This window comes from Nestor notabilis, unplaced genomic scaffold, assembly GCF_000696875.1.
Source record: "Nestor notabilis isolate BGI_N333 unplaced genomic scaffold, ASM69687v1 scaffold34118, whole genome shotgun sequence".
Lineage (NCBI taxonomy): Eukaryota > Metazoa > Chordata > Aves > Psittaciformes > Psittacidae > Nestor > Nestor notabilis.
The window spans coordinates 11,247-34,864 of record NW_009939300.1 but is presented as its reverse complement, the minus strand read 5'-3'; the positions used below and the strand labels follow the sequence as shown (position 1 = coordinate 34,864).

The 23,618-nt window shown below is 39.6% G+C and overlaps 1 protein-coding gene across 1 annotated transcript in view; it reads right to left on the bottom strand.

Moving 5' to 3' along the window:
• NTF3 (neurotrophin 3) overlaps positions 1-23,500 on the bottom strand; it is a 49,641-nt gene extending 26,141 nt beyond the window's left edge. The window contains exon 1 of the mRNA XM_010019786.1: positions 23,380-23,500. Coding sequence (XP_010018088.1) covers positions 23,380-23,397 — 18 coding nt within the window. The 5' untranslated portion in view covers positions 23,398-23,500. The remainder of the gene's footprint in view (positions 1-23,379) is intronic.
• Between the last annotated feature and the right edge of the window lie 118 nt (positions 23,501-23,618).

The following is a 23,618-nucleotide window of genomic DNA, read 5'->3' as shown; positions in this document are numbered from 1 at the left end:
GTAGTGTTCATATTTGGCTAGTATATGTCTTGCTCAGTTCCAGTACAGTAAGTTCAATGGGCTTGGATCTGAAGTACAGTACAGCCATTAATCAAAAACCCTATAAAATTGAGTTCCAGGAATTTATAAATACATAATACAAATATGAGCTGTGGGATTTTTTCTGTAAACACTCCATCTCAACAATGCTTCATGTCTCCCCAAGCACCATAACTTCACCAGCTAGTGTAGCTTGATTTCTATCTACTTTGACAGTATTGTCTTGCTTTATATGTCTACTTTTCAGTTCACAGTCGTTATGAGAGGAAGAAAGAGGAAGAAAACTGTCACCACCAAAAAAGACTACCTAGTTTTTTCCATTAGATAAGCAGTGTATGACCATATAGGTCTCTGATCAACTGCTTGTGTTATTTCTGGAATAAGGTGGACAGGACTGGATCTGTCCTGCCCACATGCCAGCAGCCTTGACAGGAAACATCAGAAGATCAATGCAACTCCAAAGTCCACCAAAGTCCACCAAAGTCCTGAGGAATCTTTCCATTTACTTCATTGGGGTTCATCTATGGGGTCATAATATTTCCACTGTAAGAGTGGGCAGAAAAAAATGATTACTTTTTCTTTGCTTTGCTTTCTCTGAAGAAATGTTTTCTCTGTTTATGCTTTACTTTATATGAAAATTCCCTTTCCTCTCCTTCATTGTTATTCTGCATTAAAAACCAAAAAAAAAACCAAACCAAAAAACAAAACCCCAAACTAAAATGGAAACCAAATACAAATATAAATACAAAAACATTTTTAACCGTCATAGAAGGAATTCTGATGCTGGAAAGTGTTTCTACTGGTTCCATCTCCTATTGAGACCACTTGACCCAACCTTCTGAAAGGCTACTATGTGATTATTTTGGATAGGGCTGAAAATGGAGGTCACTTCCTTTGCCTTCCAGGAGTGACCTGCAAAGGACTTTCCCAGTGAATTAATTTGCTTTCATGTACTCTGCAATGCTTTGTTTTGTCTTGTCTTGGGCCAGACAACACTGTGATGGCATGAGCACATATCAGTCTCTGACTCAAAAAGTCTTGTAAAGTGGAAACACAGAATTTTTTTTTGTAGGTGTTTGGGTTTTTTATTTTTTACTTTTAGTTTGACATAACAGCACAGCTCAATAATTCATAAAGCACTGAAGATATTCATTTTAGCCTGAGTAAATGGAAGTAATGTTTAATTTTTCATTTTTAAGTGGTGATGCAGAACATAATACTGCATATGCAGTATAAAAGGCTCCCAGCCCTAGCATTTGGACTTCATTTTAAACTTATAAATCATATGCTAAGTATAGTGCTTGTTTGCGTCTGTTAAATATTTCCTTCTCATTTGTTCTTATCAACATCCAGTAATGATATATACATATGTCATACAAGACAGTAAATACGCAGAAGTTCCAAGGAAAAGTCCAGTGCCATATCTCTGCTGATTAATGTGTAAATGTTAGAAACTAGTATAAGCGCTAGAGCAGTGATAACCTCTAGCATAGTCTGGAGGAATGAATACAGCAGATAACTGTGATCCTATGGAAAGTGCCACAGTGAAAGTTATACCACCCAGTCTTCATTTCAATGACTCCAGACAACTGTGTTCCTTAGTACTGTTCATTCTCAGGTGTATTTCACTCAGTCTAGGAGGCAGGAAATTGCATTTTCGTCTTTATTCTACCACCAGCTGTAAGCTAAATCCATACTTGAAGGCTATAGCAACAAGTCCATTAAGTACAGGAATCTCCTGTCACTGTGCTTGTCAGTCATTTTAACTCTGTGCCTGTATTTTCAACAGTTGTACCATATGGATGAGGAGCTTTACCTACATGATGTAACTCTAACAATTAGCAGGTGAGTCTTTGCACAGTGTTGTTGGGACTAACGTTACCGAAGCATTAAGAAATGGAGAAGATGATGAAGCTGAACATTGTAATTGAGAATAAGAGATCATAAGATGCAGAAAAATGTTTTAATAACCTGTCCAGCAAATTTATGTTATCTTTCCAGCCAAATCCTGTTACTAATACAACCTGGCTACCGTCTAAGACCTGTGCTTACATGTGTGTTTCTAAGGGACTGTTTCATGAGGAAAAAAAATAAGATATGAGCAAGGAAAACATAATAAGCAGAGGAGATATTTCCAGAAGCACCTGAACACAGGAGAATGTGCTTAACATTTTTAGACACAATGGTTTAATAAAGACCATTTGCCTTGCAACTAACTGTCACAAGAAGCTAAGGACTTAGGTGCTCACCCACTGGTGTATATTTCCATTTGACATGCCGAAAGGAATTCTATTTAGCCTCCAATGAGGCACACTGCTCTAGAAGGGCATGGGTCTTTGATAAACTAGAGCAAGGTTTGTATTGAGTAGCCTGTGTCTAATCTTCTTGACTTATGTTTTGATGGCATATGTTTATGGCATTGACAAGGTATTTTACATGAGAGAAGTTATAGTTCATGTATTCCAGATCTTGCCATGCAGGTTTCTCCCACTTATGATGAGTTCAAATTGCCAGAAGAGATTTTTGATCCTCTTAAGTGACAATGAAGCAAGATCAGCAGTGCTTGGCTGAAGGATCAGGCAGACATGGGATGTCCTTCTAAGAGCTGTAGATGCTATAGTACAGCAACAGATTGCTTAGAAAACATGTACAGTTTTCATCACTGGAGGCCACTGAGAACAGGATAAATATTTGTTTACAGGGAAAAGTCTGTAAGCAAGAGAATGGCGTTATCTTTATGTCCATTCATGTGTCTGTGTGACTTTCTTGATTTAATCTTCTTCTTTTTGAGAACTCTAGGGCTGCTGCAACAGGAGAGGAAAGTGTGCCCCACGTAGCAGAATGTGTTTGCAAATTTATTTTTAATAAATGATACAATTTCCACAGAAGTTTTGTGATATGTTCTTTTAAGTTATGAATAAATGTCTATTTCTGCATTCATTGTCTTTGTAAAATCAGTGGGAAGCAAAAAATAATAAATCCTAAAAAAATCCTAACAACCAAAGCAACCAGTATAAGTTTGCTGGATTTCCTAAGCTATAGGAAAAGAAAACAGCATCTTAGGCTGGCTTAGGCTACAAGGTCTACTTATCTGCCGTGTTAATGGTATAATACATACCTGTGTGCATGTGTTTATTGAGACAATGCTACTAAGACCGTGAAAGAATGAGCCTGTGTTTCCCTTGCAGGTATTAACCTTAGGATAAAGGTAAGTAGGAGGCAAGGAAGGATATGTCTATGGTGTATAGCACTAAGGGGACGCTGTACTATAGTGTGTTCTGGCAAGTCTGGGAGGAAATAGTTCAGCATTTACATATTTATGCATCATTTTTTAAGAACAGCCCAAGATATCATACCGATTCTGTGCTCATGTTGTGTATGGGCAGAAATCCAGGTTTGCCAGTCTCACAGAGAATAGATTTAGCCCTGAATCTGTCTATCTTACTAAAATAGTATTGAGATCTAGTAAACAAAATATGTAATGATGGTTTCAGAGCTTCCATGAATAATATTGTGCACTTGTGTCCTCTGTTTACATAGCACCTCAGTAGATCTGCCAAATTCTCTGTAATCTCTATACATACAGCACCATGAAATGCAAATACTCGTGTCTTACTAAACAGCCACTAACAGACACACTGTGAAAGACAAGGTGTGGAAGGAGACATTGGCCAAGAAAATCATAGCCTGGGTTTATAAGGAAGAGTGTAGCATCTTTTACGTCTGCGTGAAATATGGTTACATGGTTGCATCATAAGAACAACAGAAGTCAAGCAAGAATTTCACGCATACTACAAAATGAATAGCGAGCTTGTGTCTTGAAGGAAAAGTAAAACTGGGATGAGTATTAACCACTTTTTAACAATAGTCATGGGTAACAATGCTAACTGTAAGTATCTCATCCTTGCAGAAAACTAGCTAGTCCTCTTATAGAAGTCTAGCACATAGCAGGTGTTGAAAATGGAAATGCAATTTCCCAGCTAGGCAGACATCCAATATTTATGAGCCAAGTCTGTGGAAATAACAAACTGCCAATAGGGACAGAATAATTTAGTGGAAAATTGAGTAAGTTTCCACTTGAAGAAAAACTGCCATTCACCTTGTGTCCGATCATATTCCTAGTGTCTGAATGTATTGTCTGGTGCTGAAGCAGTCATAAAAGATACTAACACAAAGATGTAGGTATCCTCATGACTAGAGCTAATCGCAACTAGTTAGTTATCTGTCAGACACAAGTGATGCATGGTGGGAAAAAGACAAAATAATACCACAGGAACCTGAGAGGAAAAACAGCCTACTGGCTTGCACCAGCACCTCTAATATCTAGGCAGTGCTTTGCATCTGGATTAAATGCAGTCTAGTGTTTGACCATGTCACAGCCTTGACAGTAATGCTTTGAAATTTCTACTATGTTGGGTGGAAATCTTTCATGAGCAACAGATGCTGCTTTGAGATTTGTGGAGCATGGGAATGTGACCCTTGCACTTTTGGACCAAAGGTGGAACCAGAACTACAGAACTACAGAATGACTTTGGAGAACCAAGTCTCAAACACACCACCTGCCCAGGCAAAAGCTGAAGACACTTAGATTTGCTCTGCAGCTTTAAGGGGAAGAATTGATAATTGCCAGACAGAGGGATCTGTGCCTGTCAACACTCCTAACTCAAAAGTCAACTCCCAAATTTGCTTGAGAATTTCCTGTCTCCTTCTGATAAGGCTCCTGTCTCATTTTGGCAGACTACCTACATTCAACTGCCAAACTATGCATAACAAGCTATGTTTCAGGGTATTTGCACAAATTTGGATACTGCTGGCACCACCACACATGGGTCAGATATTACTGGATCGATGCAGAAAATTAAGGTGTGGGGAACTGAATGAACATGTCCAAAAAAGGAATATATTCAATGAATTTCCCTTTTCCCTCTATCTGAAACTCACTCTGTTAAAAAACTAGTTTTTAACTTTTAACTTTTTAACTAACTTTTACCTAAAAGGCTGGGCTCAGGCTAAACTCTCAGAATAACAGAACCGTGTGATTGATGTGGTGGACGTGCCCATTGCTGGCTCCATGTAAGGGGTGAGCTTCAGCCTTTGAGAACTGGTTTTGGGTGGATTATAGCAACCTTGCCCCCACCCCAGTGTATTTGTTGTTCAGGCAGACATGCCAAATAATGTCTACTAAGTGACTGCTTTTTTTGAGCTGAGACTTGTTCCTGGACAATTTTTTGTAAGCAGTTGGTCAGAGTCATAGCAAGACACTTTGGAACCTCTTTTGCCAATCCTTCACCCTCCTTTCTCACTTTTTTGGGTTCCTTCCAGCTGCTGCCAGCAAATACTTCTGCATCCCAGAGGTCTGCAAGCTCTCCTTTTGGAGAAGTTCAACAGCTCTAGTATGCGTCCCTTTTAGTGCTTCTCTGAAGTGACGGCTCTCCTGACCCTATCCCTTGCTTTGGCTGTATACATACTGCTTAAATGTCAGGCTGTGCCACTAGATGCATCACTCATGTATGGAATGGGTTTATCCCATCCTCTTCAACAGGCACTCCACTTTCAAAAAGTCCCCATGCAGATACTCATTTTTATAAATTTACAATAATCGCTTTGGGCTTAAAGTCCAAAATTCCTATAAAAATGAATGAAGTTAAAGAAATTATTCTGAAAAGAAAACAAAAAAGGGGTAGTGAACACTGGCAAAACAATTTTGATAAGCATTCATTTTTCTGTTCAAGAAAAAATGTTTCCATTCTCTCAGGTTATACTTGGTTTTTTTGGGATTTGTTTTTTTGGTTTTTTTTTTGTTTTGGTTTGTATTTTGTTTTTGGTTTTTTTTTAAGTAGATGCATCATCCATAACCTGAAACTACACAGGTCAATATATCTAAATAATATATCTTTTATATCTAAAAAGCAAGAAGGGTCACACCAATGAGTTCACAAAAATTATACTTGTGGAGCTTTAGAGATGGAGGCCAAAACCAAACAGAACGAATGACTGAATAACAGACTGAATGAATGACAGAAGGCCATGTTAGGTTTTAGCAATGCATTACTAATTACAGCTCATGAAATCTTCCTCACAGCATTCATTCAAACTGGTTCAGATGCGAATGCATTGGTGTGGATGTGACATTAGCAGACCACTGCCTGACAAATTCCCACCCCAAAATACTCATAATGTAGGGGTTCAACATGAAAATATGTATCCTAATGGGTTGATATTAGTAGAACTCAGGTATTTAAGAACACATGGACAAGCTGATCTAATTCTTTTTATAGAATTCAGATCTTCCTCTGTGATGAACACTTTCTATCAACTGGTGTCTTCAGCCCATGATTTGAAGACTCTCACCCAGTTCTATGGGATAGTTAGCTGGCATTTGTTTGACAGCTGAAGTCCTATGACAAGATCTCACACTATAGTATGACACAATGAGCACCCTCTCAGGTAGTACCTTTCTCTTACGGATGCACACAACTGGGAAAAAATACATAACCCATGCCCAGTGAGTAAGTTTCATTTTTCAGATGCAAACCCTTCTACAATCATGTGATAAAAGGAATTTACCATCTTAAAGCTGTGTGTTAGTGCAAGTTCCTACTTGTTGAGGGTGAAAAAGCCTGAAAGCTCTGTTCACTGTTTTCTCCAACAGCATAATTAGGAACTCTTGGGAACTGGTGATGCCTCTTAAACAGCTGTACTAGTCAGGAAGTCAGATAAGTACATTTCCAGTACCAGGATACAGAGCAATACCCAGCATCACTATAAACCTTTTAATTCACTGGGTTTACAGAGGCGCTAAATAAGACAACTGCATGAACTGGACTGTCAGCACTGAAGCCTTGGTCTAGACTGTGACCAGGTGCTTCCAGTAATGTGATGTACAATAAACAAAATTAAACAGGGGAACAGATTGCCCTAGTTTGAGAGCTAGTGACATAGCTATGTTTGAATTATTCTGGGGCAAGTAACCATCAGAATACAAAAAAGAATTGAGGTGACTGCTTTTTCAGAATTTCCCAACACAAAGACAGTCTGGACAGACTCCCAGTTGCTCCTAAATAATTTTTAAAACTTATGCTTTATCACAAAATAAACATAAAAATATTCAGTGGAACAGAAATACTCTTTAGAAACATATGTATTGCTTTACCCTGCAAGTCCCCCTGTGCACTCCCTCTGTGTATTTTTAGCCTGTTTCATTAAGGAAAAATTTTGCACGATCACATTACCTGCTAATCCCTCCCAGTAATTTGCAAGTTTATTTTAACCAAATCTACTAAAAGTGCAGAATTCTCAAAAAAGTTCTTGTGAGTATCCTCCCAACACTAACCATTCTGTGATACTAACTGGTGGGAGAGGACACTCAGGTTAGTGACTGTCTCACTCAAAGAGCAAAGTGTTGCAAGCTCAGTCTTATGTACAGCTAAAGCACAGCTTTTAGGCTGTGCATTAGTATAGGCAATACTCCCAAATAGTTAAAGCACATGTTGACCTCTGCCAAGCTAGTAGTCAGAGAACATGGAAAAGTGATAAAACACTGTGTAGGTGCTTACATGACAGGGAAATGAGTGCAGGAGAGTAGGAGGAAGCTGAGGTATTGCAGAATGAAAGGGAATGAAGCTCAGGGAAGGAGTACAGGCACAAGACAAAATTCATACGAAACCAGGTTTCATTCATGTAACTGCCAACAAAAAACTTGTTTGGGGTTAGTCATGACAACTTGAAAAATAATTTATGTTAAACTCAAAACCAAGCATTCTTACACTAGAATCAGATTATGTGCACATGGACATGCTGGTAAAATCATAGCTTGTTTTAAACTCACGCTTTAGGCTTTATAATAAAGTTGGGGGTTTTTTTTATTATTTTATTTTGATCATGGATAAATTATTCTAGTACTGTAGTGAAGACATAACCATTATCCTAAATTTGTATGAACAATGACTTTTAGGAGTGAACATATACAAGGGTCAGAGTTTCTAAAAGCCTTTCATGAAATGGAAGGCAAGTAAATAAACAGTTAAATCATCATCTGATGATGTTGATGAAGATGTAGTTTGGAAGTCTGATACAGTCATTCTTTTTCTGTGCCTCTAAACAATTTTGAAGAAAACTTATTTTAATGATTAAAAGACGGATTAAATTTCTGACTTTCTGATAGAGGGATGCAGAGATGCCTTTTCCCTTAACTACTTTTTCTATCTGAATTCTGCCTAACTGTCATCAGGGTGCAGTGAATCGTAAGCACTTGGTCAGAGTCATGTTTTCAGGAGAAACATGAGAAAAAAAGAGGAGTATATGCAGAGTATGAAGAGAAGAAACATGATAAGATGGACATGCCAAAGAGCCCAACCTTTCCTGAAGTCAAGTAGAAGAGATTCAAACAAGAAATTATCTTCTCACAAAGAGTTATTGAGAAAGAACATGAATAATAATAATATGTCTTTTATGTCTTGGGGGCTTCGTCCTAGATCCTAGATTTGCTTCATTCCTTGGCATTAAGAGAAGAGCAAAGCAGTTATCAGGCTGTGGTAAAGAAATTTTGAAAGGTATCAGAATCACAGAAAGAAAAAGAAAATGGGGACAAAACTTTTTTACACAACATATTTGAGACTTTTTCAATCAGCAAGCAATTTCAGGGGAGCTTGTGGACCCTATATGCTCAGATGGTGGTGGGGCACAAAGCTGTCAAGCAGAAAAAAAAGTATACAAACTCTGGATGTTTAGAGAGAAAAAAAAAAAAAAGGCTATGAAAATTTGCCAGGTTGCGCAGCAGAAAGAAAACAAATTGCATGTTTTGGAGGGAAAGCAAGAGAAGGCCACAGCCGACTGTGTTATCAAATCACAAACCCGTAGAAACATGGAGACACAAGAGAAAATTGAGGACTACAAGAAAAAACTTATGAAAGGCAATCACAATCACAGACAACTTGTAAAAGAACCATAAAGGATTGTATTGTGCACTGACAAAAGTACCAGCTTATGCAGCTCCAGCTTTTGGAAAGAATTGTTTTTGCAACTAAGTAGCAGAAATGTTCTTCAAAAGGTCAGAGCTTAGGGTATTTACCAAGAAACTCAATGTGTGTGCATTCTGCATGGTTGAAGAAAAGAATTATTGCTTATAACTGTTGAATAGCATTTTACATCTATTAGTTGAACGTTACCTTGAATTCAAATTAAAACTTTCTGACCGCTCTTGTGCCCAAGAATATAAAGCTTGAAATGATGGGAAAGCATCGAGGAATGTTGTGGTATTACATGATGGTGTTTTATTCCAAGGTTGTCCCTAAATTTAAGAGATACAGTAGTGGTTTGGGTTTTTTTTTAAGAGAAGTAAGTACACACAAGTGGAAAACATGAGACAGAGATGCAATAAGTTTACTTCAAAGGAGTGTAGTGAGATCAAAACACAAACAAAAAAAAACTTTAAAAAATGGAATTCACATCACCAATGATGATGATTTCCCAGAACTTACATCTGGGCCAAGCCTGACACAGGTTGGTTGTTTGAATTTTGCAGGGTCTGTATTATGTCATTCATATGCAGAATTTATACTATTTCCTCAAATGTCCTTCATTGGAAAGTTTAAAGCAAGAATACCTGTTTATGTAGTCGTAAGTTTAAAAACAAAGGCATTGTGAATTCTCATAATTGAAATTAAAATAAAAAACAAACAGAAAATCTGCTCAGACAAGGAACAGGACATCTTCAGTCTTGTTCTATGTACAGTCATTGAAAATATATGCATGCAGACATATATATGTGTACACATTTATATATGTATATGTGCATATATATATATGTGTTACATATGCATATGTAGTTTCCAGTATCTAAAGCAGAAAAGTCAGTGGATCAAACACCATCCAGAGACTGAACAGAACCAGGACGGATTTTAGGCTTTTGATTTCCCACTCAAAGATTTACAGGTGCTATGTTTCATTTCAAATTTTTCTAAGAACAAGATTCATATTATCTATAAATAAATTCTAATTAGCATAATATTAGAAGATATTGACACAGACACAGCTAATGCACTTTAACTGGAATCCAGACAGTGGCATTAAATGCAGTGTAGGAAAGACCAAAGCAGAAAATTTCCTGTGATACAAAGGTAAAAGTTCAAATTAATTTCTTTTGTGCTTCTGTGCATAACTGTATAGTATCCAAAATAGTTGAACAATTAGGTGACAAAAAATACTGAAATAAAATGGCTTTCCAAAATAATTTTTCTCTGTGTAATTTAGCCCTTGGTGAGACTAGGTTTTGATCTTGATAGCTGGCAAGGATGGGCTGGTGATGAAAAAACTTGACACCTGGCCCTTTTCATGCTAATCTTCCAGTCTTTCCAGATGGCAGAGTTTACTTCTCTTCCCATCTGTTCCTTTTCAGTAAGAAAAAGGAAGGAAGAAATGAAATCATTAAAATATTTCATGGTTTTTAGAAGGATCTTTGATATTCTTTTCAAGTCCTTTATTCTGGACCACCTTCCTGTAGAAGGCTGGTGATGACACTTACAATTATGGCTGGGTTTTGTTTTTCAGGTTTCCCTGAGAAAATTCATCTGGATGGAAAAACTGAAAAAACCCAGAGTCATCATATCAACACATACTTGTAAAAAGACTAAACAAAACAAGTCAGCAAGCAAACAAACAAGAGTTATCAGACTTGTGATTAGACAACTTGTGATGCCATTAATCAATAGACAGGTCAGAGCAGAATTTCAGATGAAAATTTGCTAGTTCTGATTTGCAAAACTGCTTGTACATTAAGAAAACTTCTTGTGTGGAAACAGCTACTCTAATTTCCCTCATTATTTGCAATAGTTTAACTGTTGAGTTCTCAGGTCTTGACTCTGGTCTAAATTTTCACTGCCTCAAGATGAACTTGTGCCCTGGGGGTCCCTTAGGCTTCTTCCATGTAAGTGGGGTCAGAATTAGGCTTCTGTTAAGCTAGTTATCTCCAGAGCTAGCAACTGACTACTCAAGAAAATTCAGCAGAAGGATGATAGAAGCTGATGGATGGGAAAAGACAAAAAAATCCCAAAGTGAAATCTATCAATGGAAATCTGCCAGGTAGCCAGGAAATAATTTTAGATGCTACTTTGTAATCTATAAGTTTCCATGCGTTAAAATTCATCTGGAGAAAATTCAGAAAACAATTAAACAAGTCTCTAGGAATATTTACAAATAAAAATCAAAATAATCAATTTTATGGACCTGGCTAAGGAAGTGTGTATGTACACATTTGAATATCTTAAATAACAAAAAGCTGTCTGTATCTTTCTTTTGCCGATGATTCAGCATCCTTAGAGGTCTCTTAGAGGACCAAGAAGATTTCTGACTTCAGTCATTCTTAAAGAGCATGTTGACCTGAGGAAACTGGAAATAGGCTGTAGTTCATGTGTCCCACAGAACAGTCTGGATACCTGAGAGGAGCCTCAGCATGTTTGCACGACATAGCAGAGCAAGTGGCTGTCTTCTGCATGGCAGAGCCTGTGCTCACTCTGCAGGCATTGCAGGGTGCTGGCTCATAAAGTGCTGTCTCTTCTGCTTCACCTGAGCCTCTTTACACATGTGGATGTCTTCACAGTAATTTACAGAGAGTCTTTGAGCAATTTTTTTCTGGAGAGCTTTGCAATGCCATCTAAGCAGAGGTAAGGCTAGTTATCCTGGTGTAGTTTTGCCTATTGATTGTAGGATCAGGAGACCCTATTAGAGCAGGGTGCTGCTCTGTGTAGGCATGCCAATTTGTATAAAATTACTTTCTGGATCTCTGTCCAAGTTGCTGCCAGGCTATAGACATACCTCAATTATCTTGGGAGATGCTGCTAAGCCTATCTCTTGAAAAAGAGGTAGTGTCAAAGAAAAGATTATTTATTAAAATATTTTTGTTATTTTCAACAATGATACCTTTTATTTTCAGTTCCTTCTCAAAGAAAGCCATCATTTAAAAACTGTCACTAGAATTTAATAAAAAATTAAAATTGAAAACAAACCTCTGCTCTAAAAAGACCTCTTGCCAGCTGTGCTACTGGCACTGAGGACTGTGCTGTTGCTAACAACTTTTACGTGGACAAGTACCCAGTGCTGTAGTAATGAGTGGCATTAAAGTTGGATGGGGGGTGTTATGAAGATTCTGAGTTGACACAGTCACTTGATGAATTTAAAATTAGGTATGACTGAGCTTTGAAGAATATGCTATCTGGCTTGTTGGGATCTTAGGACCACAGACCATATTAGGAGCTGTTACAGTGTACTAGGAGATGGATTTTGTTTGGTTTAATTCTCCAGTTCTGAGGAATTCCACTTGACCCCCCAAGCTCAGCAGCTTTTAGTCCCCTATGAGGGGACAGTATGAACCCCTGTGTTGCTTCAGTTCAACAGGCTTCACTGGCTTTAACCATGTAGCTGCAAGTACCAGTTTCCTGGTCTGTGGATGGCTGGTGTCTCTAGCAGCTAACAGATGGGTCAACAAGGAGACATCGTTTTGAGCAAGGGGGAAGCCTGCCACGTTTTTAAACTTTGTGGTCCAGTGGGACTTAGTTGTAATTTAATAGAACAAACAGAAGAATGGTTTGTTTCTAGGGAATTGGCAAATTCCAGCAAAAAATGTATTTGCTACAATTTTTACAATCAAATACACCACTCATCTAATATAGGCATATTCTCTTCCACTCTCTGACTTCTATGATTCAACATTTTAAAATGCTTTGAATGTGCATCCATGGTTTTAAAAAAAACAAACACCAAGACTCAAATTTAAGATTTGTTTACAGTCCCATTAATTTCATTAGGATTGTCTGGGTGCAGCTAAGCTCAGAATTTGGCCTGCAGTCAGGTGCATTTCCACATTTGTTTAGGTGAGGATTCCTGCTTCTGTGTAAATCAGAAGTAAACGCATTGAGTTCAGTGGAGATGCTGGTGTCAAACGTGCCATCAGAGGCTGTCAGTAAAGGCAAAATCTGAACCAGAATAAAAATAAGAGAAATAAATGAACTCACCAAAGAACAACTAAACTGATCAGATTTGCTTAACGCTGGTTCTAAGGACAGCAAACACTGAAAAGACACCAGCTTTTATTTCAGAGGAATGAAGCAAATGAGAACAAACTATAAGAAAAAGAAGCAAACTGAACAGAAAGATTTCCTAATAGAGGAAAGACAGAAAAAAAAAAAAAAAAGAGAAAACCAGAATATTTCTTTTGACTTTAAAAACGTATCTGTTTCCCCAAAATGCAAACTCTTCCAAGAGAGACAACTCCCTCTCACAGCAGATGTTAAAAGCAGCTTTAGCTTCCCAAGGCAAGATTTAACTCCATGAAGCTTTTGTTTGTTCTTGTTAAAAAAAAAAAAAAAAAAAAAAAAATCGTCAAAACCCCCAAATTCATCTTGTATTGGTAACTGGTTTACTTTTTTCAGGGCCTTCAGTTGTTTCTTTCAATACAAAAACTAAGCATTCAAATGCAACCTGTCAGCAAAAAGATGAAGTCTCTGTCCACATTGCTTCATGAATAATTTTTGTATTAATAAACTGATTCAACATTTTTTCTAAGTACACACTGATCCCATCCACAAGGAAAGAAATATTAAGGCAGTACTTCCTAAAGATGTTAGAATATGGTGAGATGTTTGCCATCTCTCTAAGAAGTTTTACTCCATAAAATTGTCTGTTGTAAATCACACCCACTATCAGAAGTAGCTGGACTATACCAGCTACTCTATACAACCAATACATAATCTCTCCAGAGCTGACTTTTAGGTGGCACCTATACAAGCAAATAAAGCAGAGCCAGGATATGGTGTCAAACACCAGCATGCAAAGCCTGTTTCATGTAGGCTACTTTATGTGCAAGTGCCACACAGAAGTACTGAGAAATGTGTTTGGCAAAACATGGTACTCCCCACACAGACCTGAGCAGAAAGTATGACTCTTCTTTAACACACGGACTTGTAAAGTAAAAGTATTCATATTCTTACTTACAAGGCCAAAAACATTTAAAAGAGTTATAGTTTGTAGGACTTTCAGGTCCTCGTGGTATTGGATTAATTGTGCTTTTATTACTATCAATACTAAAACTTCCATCTGTTTCTGAAAAGAAGTGTCAACTCTGTTTTTGAAAATCCTGCTTTCTGGGCCTTAAGGCCATTAGGTTCAAAAATTTGATAGCCCTTATTGGTACCAATGCCAGCGAGTTTTTAGCTACAGCTGCTTTCAACTCTGTATATGTCTGAAGAAGCTGCTAGGTAGTTCCTGTGAACAGGAGATGTTTTAATGTCATGCATTGCTCATCAGATGAAAGTTTACTTTTTTCTTTTTGAAAAAATAGTTTTATTTTGCCTAAAGTCTTGAGGGATCCCACTTCTTCCAGTCGAAGTCAGCTGTTTTCCCTGTGTTACAGAAGAAATAGATGCTTAAGAGAGAACTGAAAGTCAAAGGCAAGTGTGTGGGGTCCACGGTGGTCAGGAAGGACAACGTAGGAACAGCATGAGAAAGCCTGGCTCATGAACAGGTGCTGCTTGTGTGAGTAGCAGAGCTGAGGTGAGAGGAGTTACTTAGGTCACTGATGTGATGACAAAATACCTGACTCCCTGACCAGAAAGTGGGAACAAGTTTGTAGAAAATTCCAAGAGGAGCAATGTATTGATTGGTCAATGCAACAAAGATTGATTATATGGTAGTGTTACATGGCCTAAAGGGAGGGCAACGGCAGCGCTAGGAAGGCCAGAAGGAGGAGGACACAGATAGGATGCAGTGTTCTTCCAGAGCAGCCACATATCTCTTCTCTATTCCCACACACGTGTGCATGAATCATCCCTGCATGCATGTACATTTGGTTTAAACATGCCTCCCATCTACTCTGCAAAAAAACCCTAAAACCTGGCCAGAAAATTGGATGTACGTCATAAAATAGGATGCTAGTAAATGGTGACTGTTCAGGCTGGGGAAGTGTCTGGTGATCTTTTCAGTTGACTCTTTTCTGTTGTGTCACTGAGCCATCTGAAAGCATTAAGGGGTGGAAAAATAGAACAGTAAAAAAGGAATGGGCTGCAAATTGATAGAAAGGGTGGAAAGGATAGGAAAAAAAGTTATATAGAAAGGCAGAATGGTTAGAAAATGGGCAGAAAATAATAGTCAGGGGGGAAAAGCCTAAGATAATAGGTCTAGGGAAAATTAATCCAAAGCACCTATATTAAATGTCAGGGAGGAGGCAGGAAAGGTATTATATTGAAAATCAGCTAGACATTATTTAAACAATAAATTAGCGCTGAATTTATTACATAGAACTTCTTTTATAGTGCAAAAGAGAGAGAACTATAGAGTGGGAAAAAGTCAGTATAGTTGCAGAAGGCAGACAAAGAGATGAAAGAGGTCTTCTGTTTTGGAATGTCACCTTTGTTCCTGGATATTTTACTGATGCAAAAATGTGGATCAAATTGAGGGAAGTCCAAAAAGTGAAAGTATAATTAAAAAAAAAAAAGAATAAAAAGGTTAAACAAAAAAAAAATCATACACACTCTAAGACAAAGAATGGCATTAAACAAAGGACAGCTGATTTCAAGTGTTTGGGGAATATATTTGGTAAACAGTAACAAGGAAGGAAAGTTGCTTAAGATGCTGGGAGTGGGAGAACATGCAAATATCATTAAACAGTGAAGAAAACCTATCCTTTCAGGAAGATTTTTTTTATGTTATAGAGTTATCTGCATCATCTATTTGGAAAGTTGATCATGTAAAATAAGACTATGCAAATTGTTTGTGAAATGTGTGGAGGAAATAATTTTGTACTTATCACAGGAACTGCAAAGAATGAACTGAATAAATATTTTTTAACTTCCGATTGTACAAATACAGGAAAAAACCCCAGCACACAAAATGACGTATCCCTCTTAATGACCATGGTTTTGTTACCTAATCCAGACCAGGGCAAAGTCTAAAATGGTGTTACTGGACTTTATTTTTGCTGCTACCTTGCAGTTCGATTTAGCATCTACTGCTTATGTGCTAGGAGTACATAAGGAAGTATGGGGAATGGTAGAGAGAAGACACACAGAGACATGTTTTCACAGTCTTCCAAAGCATTTCTTAAATATTTCCACTGCAACATTTGTATATAAGTAATGTTTTGGGTTTTTTTACTCAGCTGACTATGCATTATGTATTTTATTCCCCTAAGGCATTGGCTTTGTCATTATCATTTAGTATTTCTGAAACCAATCTCATCACAGATGTCAGCATCTAGTGGTACTACAAGTTTACCTCAAACAGATCATACTGGGAAAACTGGTTAAATCTCTCTATCAGATTTATGAGGTCTCTATTTAATAGATAAAAGCCATAACATTTGATCTTGGTTTGGAGCAGAAACCAAATATTGTCTAAATCCCATCTCTCAAGAGGACAAAAGCTGCTTTTTTCTTGTGAGTGTGCTTACCTTCTGGCTGAGGCAGAAGCCACAGGAGAGAATGTTATCTTATAACTTGTTTAACCACAGAGCTTTTCAGAAACAATTACTGTATTTAAATTTCACGCTCACAACCTGAATTCACTTTTGACTGTAGATGAGCCTTTAAACATTCATGTAGATTGCAACTTCTTTGTTCTGTAATTCTCCGGTAACTGCCAGTTAGCTCTGACAATATTGATTTAGACTTCTGGCAAATGTGCATGAATTTTTGTATGGCATAGCCTAGAAACATGTATTTCAGAGTTAACTAGATTAACGCTTTCTCACATGCTAATTCAGTTAATGTAAGATAAAACATGTAAAATCCATAGCAGAGACAAACCTAAAATAAAGGAATTTGTTGCTGGAAAGTGTGAAAGAGCAACTGAGAAAAAGGACATTTATTGCTGTGGTTCTATTATTGGTAACACACAGCTGAAACACAGAAAATCTTGGAGGAGTGCTGCAAATCTTACCCTGTAGGTTGCAGTCTTCCAAGAACGTTTTCATCTTCTCTGGTACAAGTTTGTAACAGATAACACAAATGGAGCTTGTTCTATGGAATATGTGTATTTACATGGCTAGGCAGGCGGTGACTCCCTTTAAAGTACAGTCAGAGTGGCAATGAGTCATGTACGCTAGTTTCCCAGCACTGCCTGATGGAAATGTGGAATTACCTCCTATCCTTTCCATGTACATTGAAACACAACCAACATGTTAACTTCTCTGAGCTCCAGATGACTACCAGCGAACTTCGTTGTAACATGTACAGACACACAACCTTCCTCAACACACCACTGTCCTCATGCAAGCATATCTTTATCATACATTTCTGCAGAGGGCAGTTTCAAACACAAACTTAGAAGCCAAATTGGGAAAGACCCTTTTGCGTGTGTGCGAAGAGGTGGAGAGGAGAGAGACATAGAGCAAGATGAGAGAGGGAGGAGTATATGATCTTGTTCTGATCTTTCCAAATCCTTGCTGCCCTGAAGGAAAGGGCCACCTTGCGTAGCTTGCTCATGCAGCAAGATGCTTGTACCATGTGAAGGAAAGGACAGTCTTAACTGTTCTGGATGCTTGGGTGTGTTTTTCTTTTAATTCCTCAGGAAGCATAATATTCTTTGAAGCTTTCTGCACAGGAGTCCTATTCCCTCATGGACATGAAGGTCATGATACAACCAGGAACTTAGCTCTGTATATTTCCTCTAGTACTCATTTCACAACCTTGAAACCATACCCAACCTTACTACTTCTCTCTTCACATGCACTTCCCATCTGTCCCTGCAGAAAGCAACTTATCCCCATATCCCCCACCAACAGATGCTTGAATGGGGATGGTTGTCTCCCACACAGAAACAGCTGCCATCCACCTCTGTCATCCCTACCCACAGGCAGCTTCTTTCCACTGTCTGCTCCTAGTCACCATAAGGAGACACACATATGTTCCCACACCAGCAAACATCTGCAGAGACACCCAGATGTTCCAGCCCTTGCGAACACATTTCTCTGGCTGTGCCATGGCTACAAAGGAGTCCAGGAAGGCACAAGTACCCCGTGTTCTTCGCACTCCAACACAGCTCGATCACTCATGCTTTGATCCACTTCTTGCCACAATCCAGCGCTAATTGTGTCCATCAACTTATTACTCTTTTCCCAGCCAGCTGGCAGGTCAATGCCACTGTTTGCTTTTTATTCTCTCAGCAGTTAGGTGGGGAGGAAGCAGAGTGGCCAGGGACCGGAGCATTATCCTGAGCCATGCTGGTGCCAGTGGGCAGGGTAGACTGGGGCCTGTGGTCTGAGCCCAGCTGCATCCCAGTGGCTGGGACTTATTGTCTCCCCTTCATGGATAATCTCTTGACGTCCCCACTGCCTGCAACCTGCCATGGTGGGAAGTTCACTGCCACCACAGGCGAAAGGGGCTTTCCACTGACTACAACTAGCTCCAAGCACCCGCAGAAATATCCAGCTGGAGAACTTGAATTGGACTCCATAGTGGGAAACAATGGTGTAAAGTATGACTGTGGTTTCCCAACACAGACCATCGTTGCACTAACTGCCTACTAGCTAAGTATTTTGCAGGGTACATTTTTTTTTTTCCTTCTGGAAGGGATTGATCCCTGGAATAAACTGGAATGGAATCCATGAACTTTCATGTGACTGATGCTATGTAAGGTCTAGGCCCAGAGGCTTCAGCCTTCCAGCCTAAGGGTTTAGTGTCATCAGGCTGTCTTCTTCCAGTGCAAGTCTCTCAGGCTTGCTCACAATCTTCTTATTAGCTATGGATGGAAATGAACACTTTCCTACCCAGTGTAGGACAGTGCTTAAGATGACACCAAACCCCTAGGTAAGCCAGACAATTTGAAGATATTGGTAGAGCAGCTTTGAAGAACAGATGTTGTCAATACATGTGTTTGGTTTGAAAGTAAAGACATTCTCAGTGAATCTCTCTCACACCCATAATGTGTGCTATGTTTTTAACCTTCAACCAGCTGCACGTTACTCCAGCACTGCTTCAAGCCGTGGAGATAGCTGGTTCTTTCTTGAGTCCTTTGACTGACATCTGTACTCCCTATGTGTACTTCAATCCTATGGTTGTTCATCCAGTAGCACTGGTAACTGGTCCTAGAGAAATCCCTCTGCCATTTTGCACCTGCGGTAGTATACTGATGTTTGAAGGCATGAAAATAAGGTGCATTGATATGCCTCCAAATGAAGCTGGTGTAAATATTTTAGTTAGACCTCCTGGGGGGTTGTTCAGGATTATTCAGCCATTCTTTAGAAAAAAGCCTGCAAAATCTCTAATGGAGAGTCTGCCTGCTGTGCACGTCACACAGAAAGGAACCACATAGAGCGCTCTTTTAGTCCTATTGCTACCCACGCACCAAACCATTTTCTCAGTTAGTCATCTTCCCCTACCCTCCTTCTCAATGCAAACATTGCTTCTTAGTACTCACGAAACTCACCTCTGTTGTGTGTCTTACATAACTTATTTCAACACGGAGAGTTGTGCCACAAATGCAGTCAACACGTGATTCTCCCATTGGACTCCCATAGCCATCTTCCTGGGTGTATTTTTGTAACTTCCACACAGACATATATCCCTTATGGCAACCTAGGGCTCTTACTTGCCCCTCAGGGATTTCAGCTTCTTCCTGCAGACCCACTGGATCATTATCATCGCATGCCTGCCTCTGCAACTCTGCCAGTCACGTAAGCACAACACTCACTGAACAAATCTGTCCCTGACCAGCCTACAAAACCAGCACCTATCATCACTCACTATATGCATTTACCTATGTCCCCTACTTCCTCTCCCTTACACTCAACTCCCAGCCTGCTCTCATGGTGCTATGCATGCGTGTACAGACCCTTGCACACTTAGGCAGCCTCCCTTAAATTAAGAGACAGATAACTACAGATGACTTAAGCCGTCATAAACTTTTTCTCACTCCTCATCACTCTTCCCTCCCCCATAAGCTGTTTTCCTTCTCCCAGGCCCCACACCCAGGTCTGCAATCCTTTCCTGTACCTCCCTCATTTACTTAGAGCATGCTGTGTGCACAAACCTCTCTTATCAGACACAGCTTTTCATTCCTTTCACCTTCCCTTCTACAGTCCTTACAAGCAGGCACAAACTGGCAGGTACTTTCCTTGCTTACACACCATTATGTGACAACCTAACACTGAGTTTCTCACCCCTTGTAACATGAACTGTCATTCCCATTCACTTCCACTTCATGCCCTACAGCTCCTAACTCCTCTTACCTCCCCACACACTTCACACTTTACTTTTGACCTTAGTACAGCCATGTGGCTTATATGGCCCTCCAGGTAGTTATCCCTCCCATTCCTTCTCCTCCCACCCTTTATATCTTTAGTAATTTCTCTGCTAACACATTTGTTCCATTCCCTCTTGCTGCTTCACTTATCCAGTACCTACCACAGAGATATAAGCACATTTGTTACACCTCTCTTAACAGAAAATCGCTCCTTTTTGTTTGTGTATGTGTTCTCCTCCTCCTACACCCCTCACATTATTCATTACTTTACATTATTTTCCTCAACTACTTCCCCTATAACATATTACCTGTTCTTCCCCTGTATTATCTCAACTACCTGGTAAGGAGGCATCCTCTGTTTCTGCTGGCCAAGGCAGTCCTGCATATTTGCACTATTTTCTCTGTTTGCCTATGAGGAAATAAAACCCTACCTTTCCTCTCATCCTGTGCTTTCTTGCCTTATACCTCCTCTGGATGCCTAGGTGTCTTTACAGAAAACCTAACTCTTAATTTCATCCTCATGCCTCCTACATTGCTGACTTTTTTCCTTATTCTCATGCTTCTCAAGACCTGCTACATCTTTATATTCCTGTCACAGTTTACCCTGCCCCCCATGGTTTCCATTATCCTGCATTTCCTCACAACACCTTCACATGGCTTTTTCCTCAGTTTTGTCTCTCCATTGCAAGCAGGCAGCACACTCCAGCAGGCTTCCAACCTCCTCTGAAATTTCTCTAAGCAACTATTCCCTCACAAACCTTTATGGGTCCCTACACCCTTTCTCATCACCACACCCTATCTCCATCCAGATCACTTTTTCCTCTGCATTCCTCTTCTCATCATGTTTTTCTATCACCATGCAAGCCTTCCTTTTCATACTCTTCACACCTTCCTTGCAAATACATCCTCGCATCTATTTCTTGACAGAATCAAAGGTGTCTCCTTTAGATGCCCCCCACGAGCTTCATGTAGCTGATTATTTTCCATACCTTTCTCCAAATAGACAATAGCTCACATTTTATTTCCTCCTCCAAACATCCTTTGTGCCTTGTGCTTTCACCTTTCTCTCTCCACTCCCACCCCATACCCTACCTCCCCCTTGCACACCCTGGCATCTTTGTGTATCCCTTTCATATCCTCCCCCAGCCTCCAGTCTGCACCTTTTCCCATCACTTTCAAGTGTTACTTCCCCTTCTGAGCTCCTAAACTTTTTTCCACCCACAAAGATCCTCTTTTTTCCAGTTGACCTGCAGCAGCTGCCCTTTTCAGCTGACCACCTTTTCATGGCTCATCTGTCCTTATTACCCCAATACACAACACTCAATACATAGCAGTTTATTTTCAGTATATAACACTTACCTTCCAAACTCCTTATACCTGTCTTTCTAGTAGCATTTAGTTCTTCTTTCCATGGGGAAAAAGAAAAAAAAGTCCTAAACCTATGTGTATTGCATGCCCCAACTTACAGCACCCTTCTGCACAAAAGCACTCCCCTCCTGGCTTTCTGGTACATCCTCTTTTCTCCACATATTTTGTGTCTACCACCTGCAATCATGTCTAGTTTCCCCCCCTGCTTTATGCTCACACACATTGCTCCTGGTATTGACACGTGTATCTAAGACCAATCTTTTTACAACTAGTAGCCGGAACCATGCTGAACTCTCTTCCATTCCCTACTGCTTTTGTTTGCCTTGTCACAAAGTGATTTTTTTCTTCTTTTATTATTAGTTTTTCTTTTTTGTTACATCTCATTTATAGGTGTTTCTTAAACCACTCCTCCACTTACAGGTTTGCACAGATCAGGTATTTCTCTGTGCCTGAGAATGTCTCTCCTGTTTGTCTGAGTATTTTCCTGAAGGCACAATGTAAAGGCAAACTTTATATACCATTTGCACTTTTCATGCAACAAATCACATGAGCCTAAGCTCAAAGAGGGCTTTCTGAAAGGTTGTAGCTCATAACAATTGACTGGACCATATAGCATGCATCCCTGTCTATTTAAAAGGGGGAGGGAGGGAAGCAACTCCTCTAACACACACAGAGTCATCTCTAAATAACTGGTTTTGCAATACTGGAACCAGAGAATGTGCGCATAGCAGCCCTATTCAATCCAAAATATCCATCTCTCCGGATACTGCATATTTATAGTTCAAGAGATAGGACCAACACAGAACTTTCCCGTTTATTTTAATGAAGGATTAAGAACTGATCAGAAAACTATCTAAACCATTCAAGGACTTTTTCCCCTCTTGGCTAATGGCAGTTTGGTGTCTCCATAAGGACCCGCCAGTAACTGACGCTTTAGGCTGCATTTCAGCTGTTTAGATGAGAAACAGCTTTCTATTTTGCTCTCGATATGTACGTCTATGTTGGTTAGTTGTATGCTGCATTCCTAGAAGGAAAATGCAGCGTAAGAATAGTTTTCCTGCCATCCTAGCACAGAGCGAGTGTATCTTTTTCACCTAGACACAGATGTGCAGGGAATCCTTTGATCTCCAGTTCCTCCCAGAGAATTTCATGTTTGGGTTTGGAGAGAATGGGGATTGATTCAAAGGTCATGAATAGGGTTTCCAGTGCCTGGCACACATGAAAAAGAAAGCTACGGTGAAGTTATTTACCTGAAACAGGCGAAGTCTAGAAATTGAGAATTTTGACTTTGCTTGTCATGGGCTCTAACTTTCCCTGAGGGCAAGCATGCTACGTATGCTGGGGCTGGTTCTTGCAATCCACGATCAAGATTTGCAAACCCTTTTGTTATACCTGAAGTTGCTGGTTTCCCTCTTAAAATAAAACCAAGAGTCTCCTTTGCTTTTGCCTCTTAAATCAGATTCCTTTCGCACCTCATATTTCTCCTCTGCTGTTTTCTTGCCAGGGACCCGAACAACAGTGTGCAGAGCAGGAGGAGAGAGGAACCTCAGGACTAAAGCAAGCTATAGGGCAAATAGGGGTGGGGGAAGGAGGAGGCACAGTGGGAAAGGCAACATTTGGGACAGATCTACTGCTTACAAGACCCCCCCCTCCTTCCCATTATACTTCTTTAAAGGACCCCTCTCCCCCCCTCCCCTCCCCGCCCTCTTAGGACCTTATTAGAAAACGTCAAATTTCCCTTACCGTGGTAGGAGTAACCATGGCATCCGTGTGAATGTTTCCAGAAAAGTCGACATGAAGAGAAAGGTGGATGTAAATATGTTCATTCAAAGTCCCAAAGTTGGTCTGCTTGGGTTGTGCAGAGTTGCTCTATGGGAGAGGAGCCTTAAACTCTGAGTCCCGTGAACATAATCTGCTCGATTATAACAAACCAGCTCAGCCAGATGGCTCTGTGCTTTGCAGATTAACCCCTTTATTGCCAT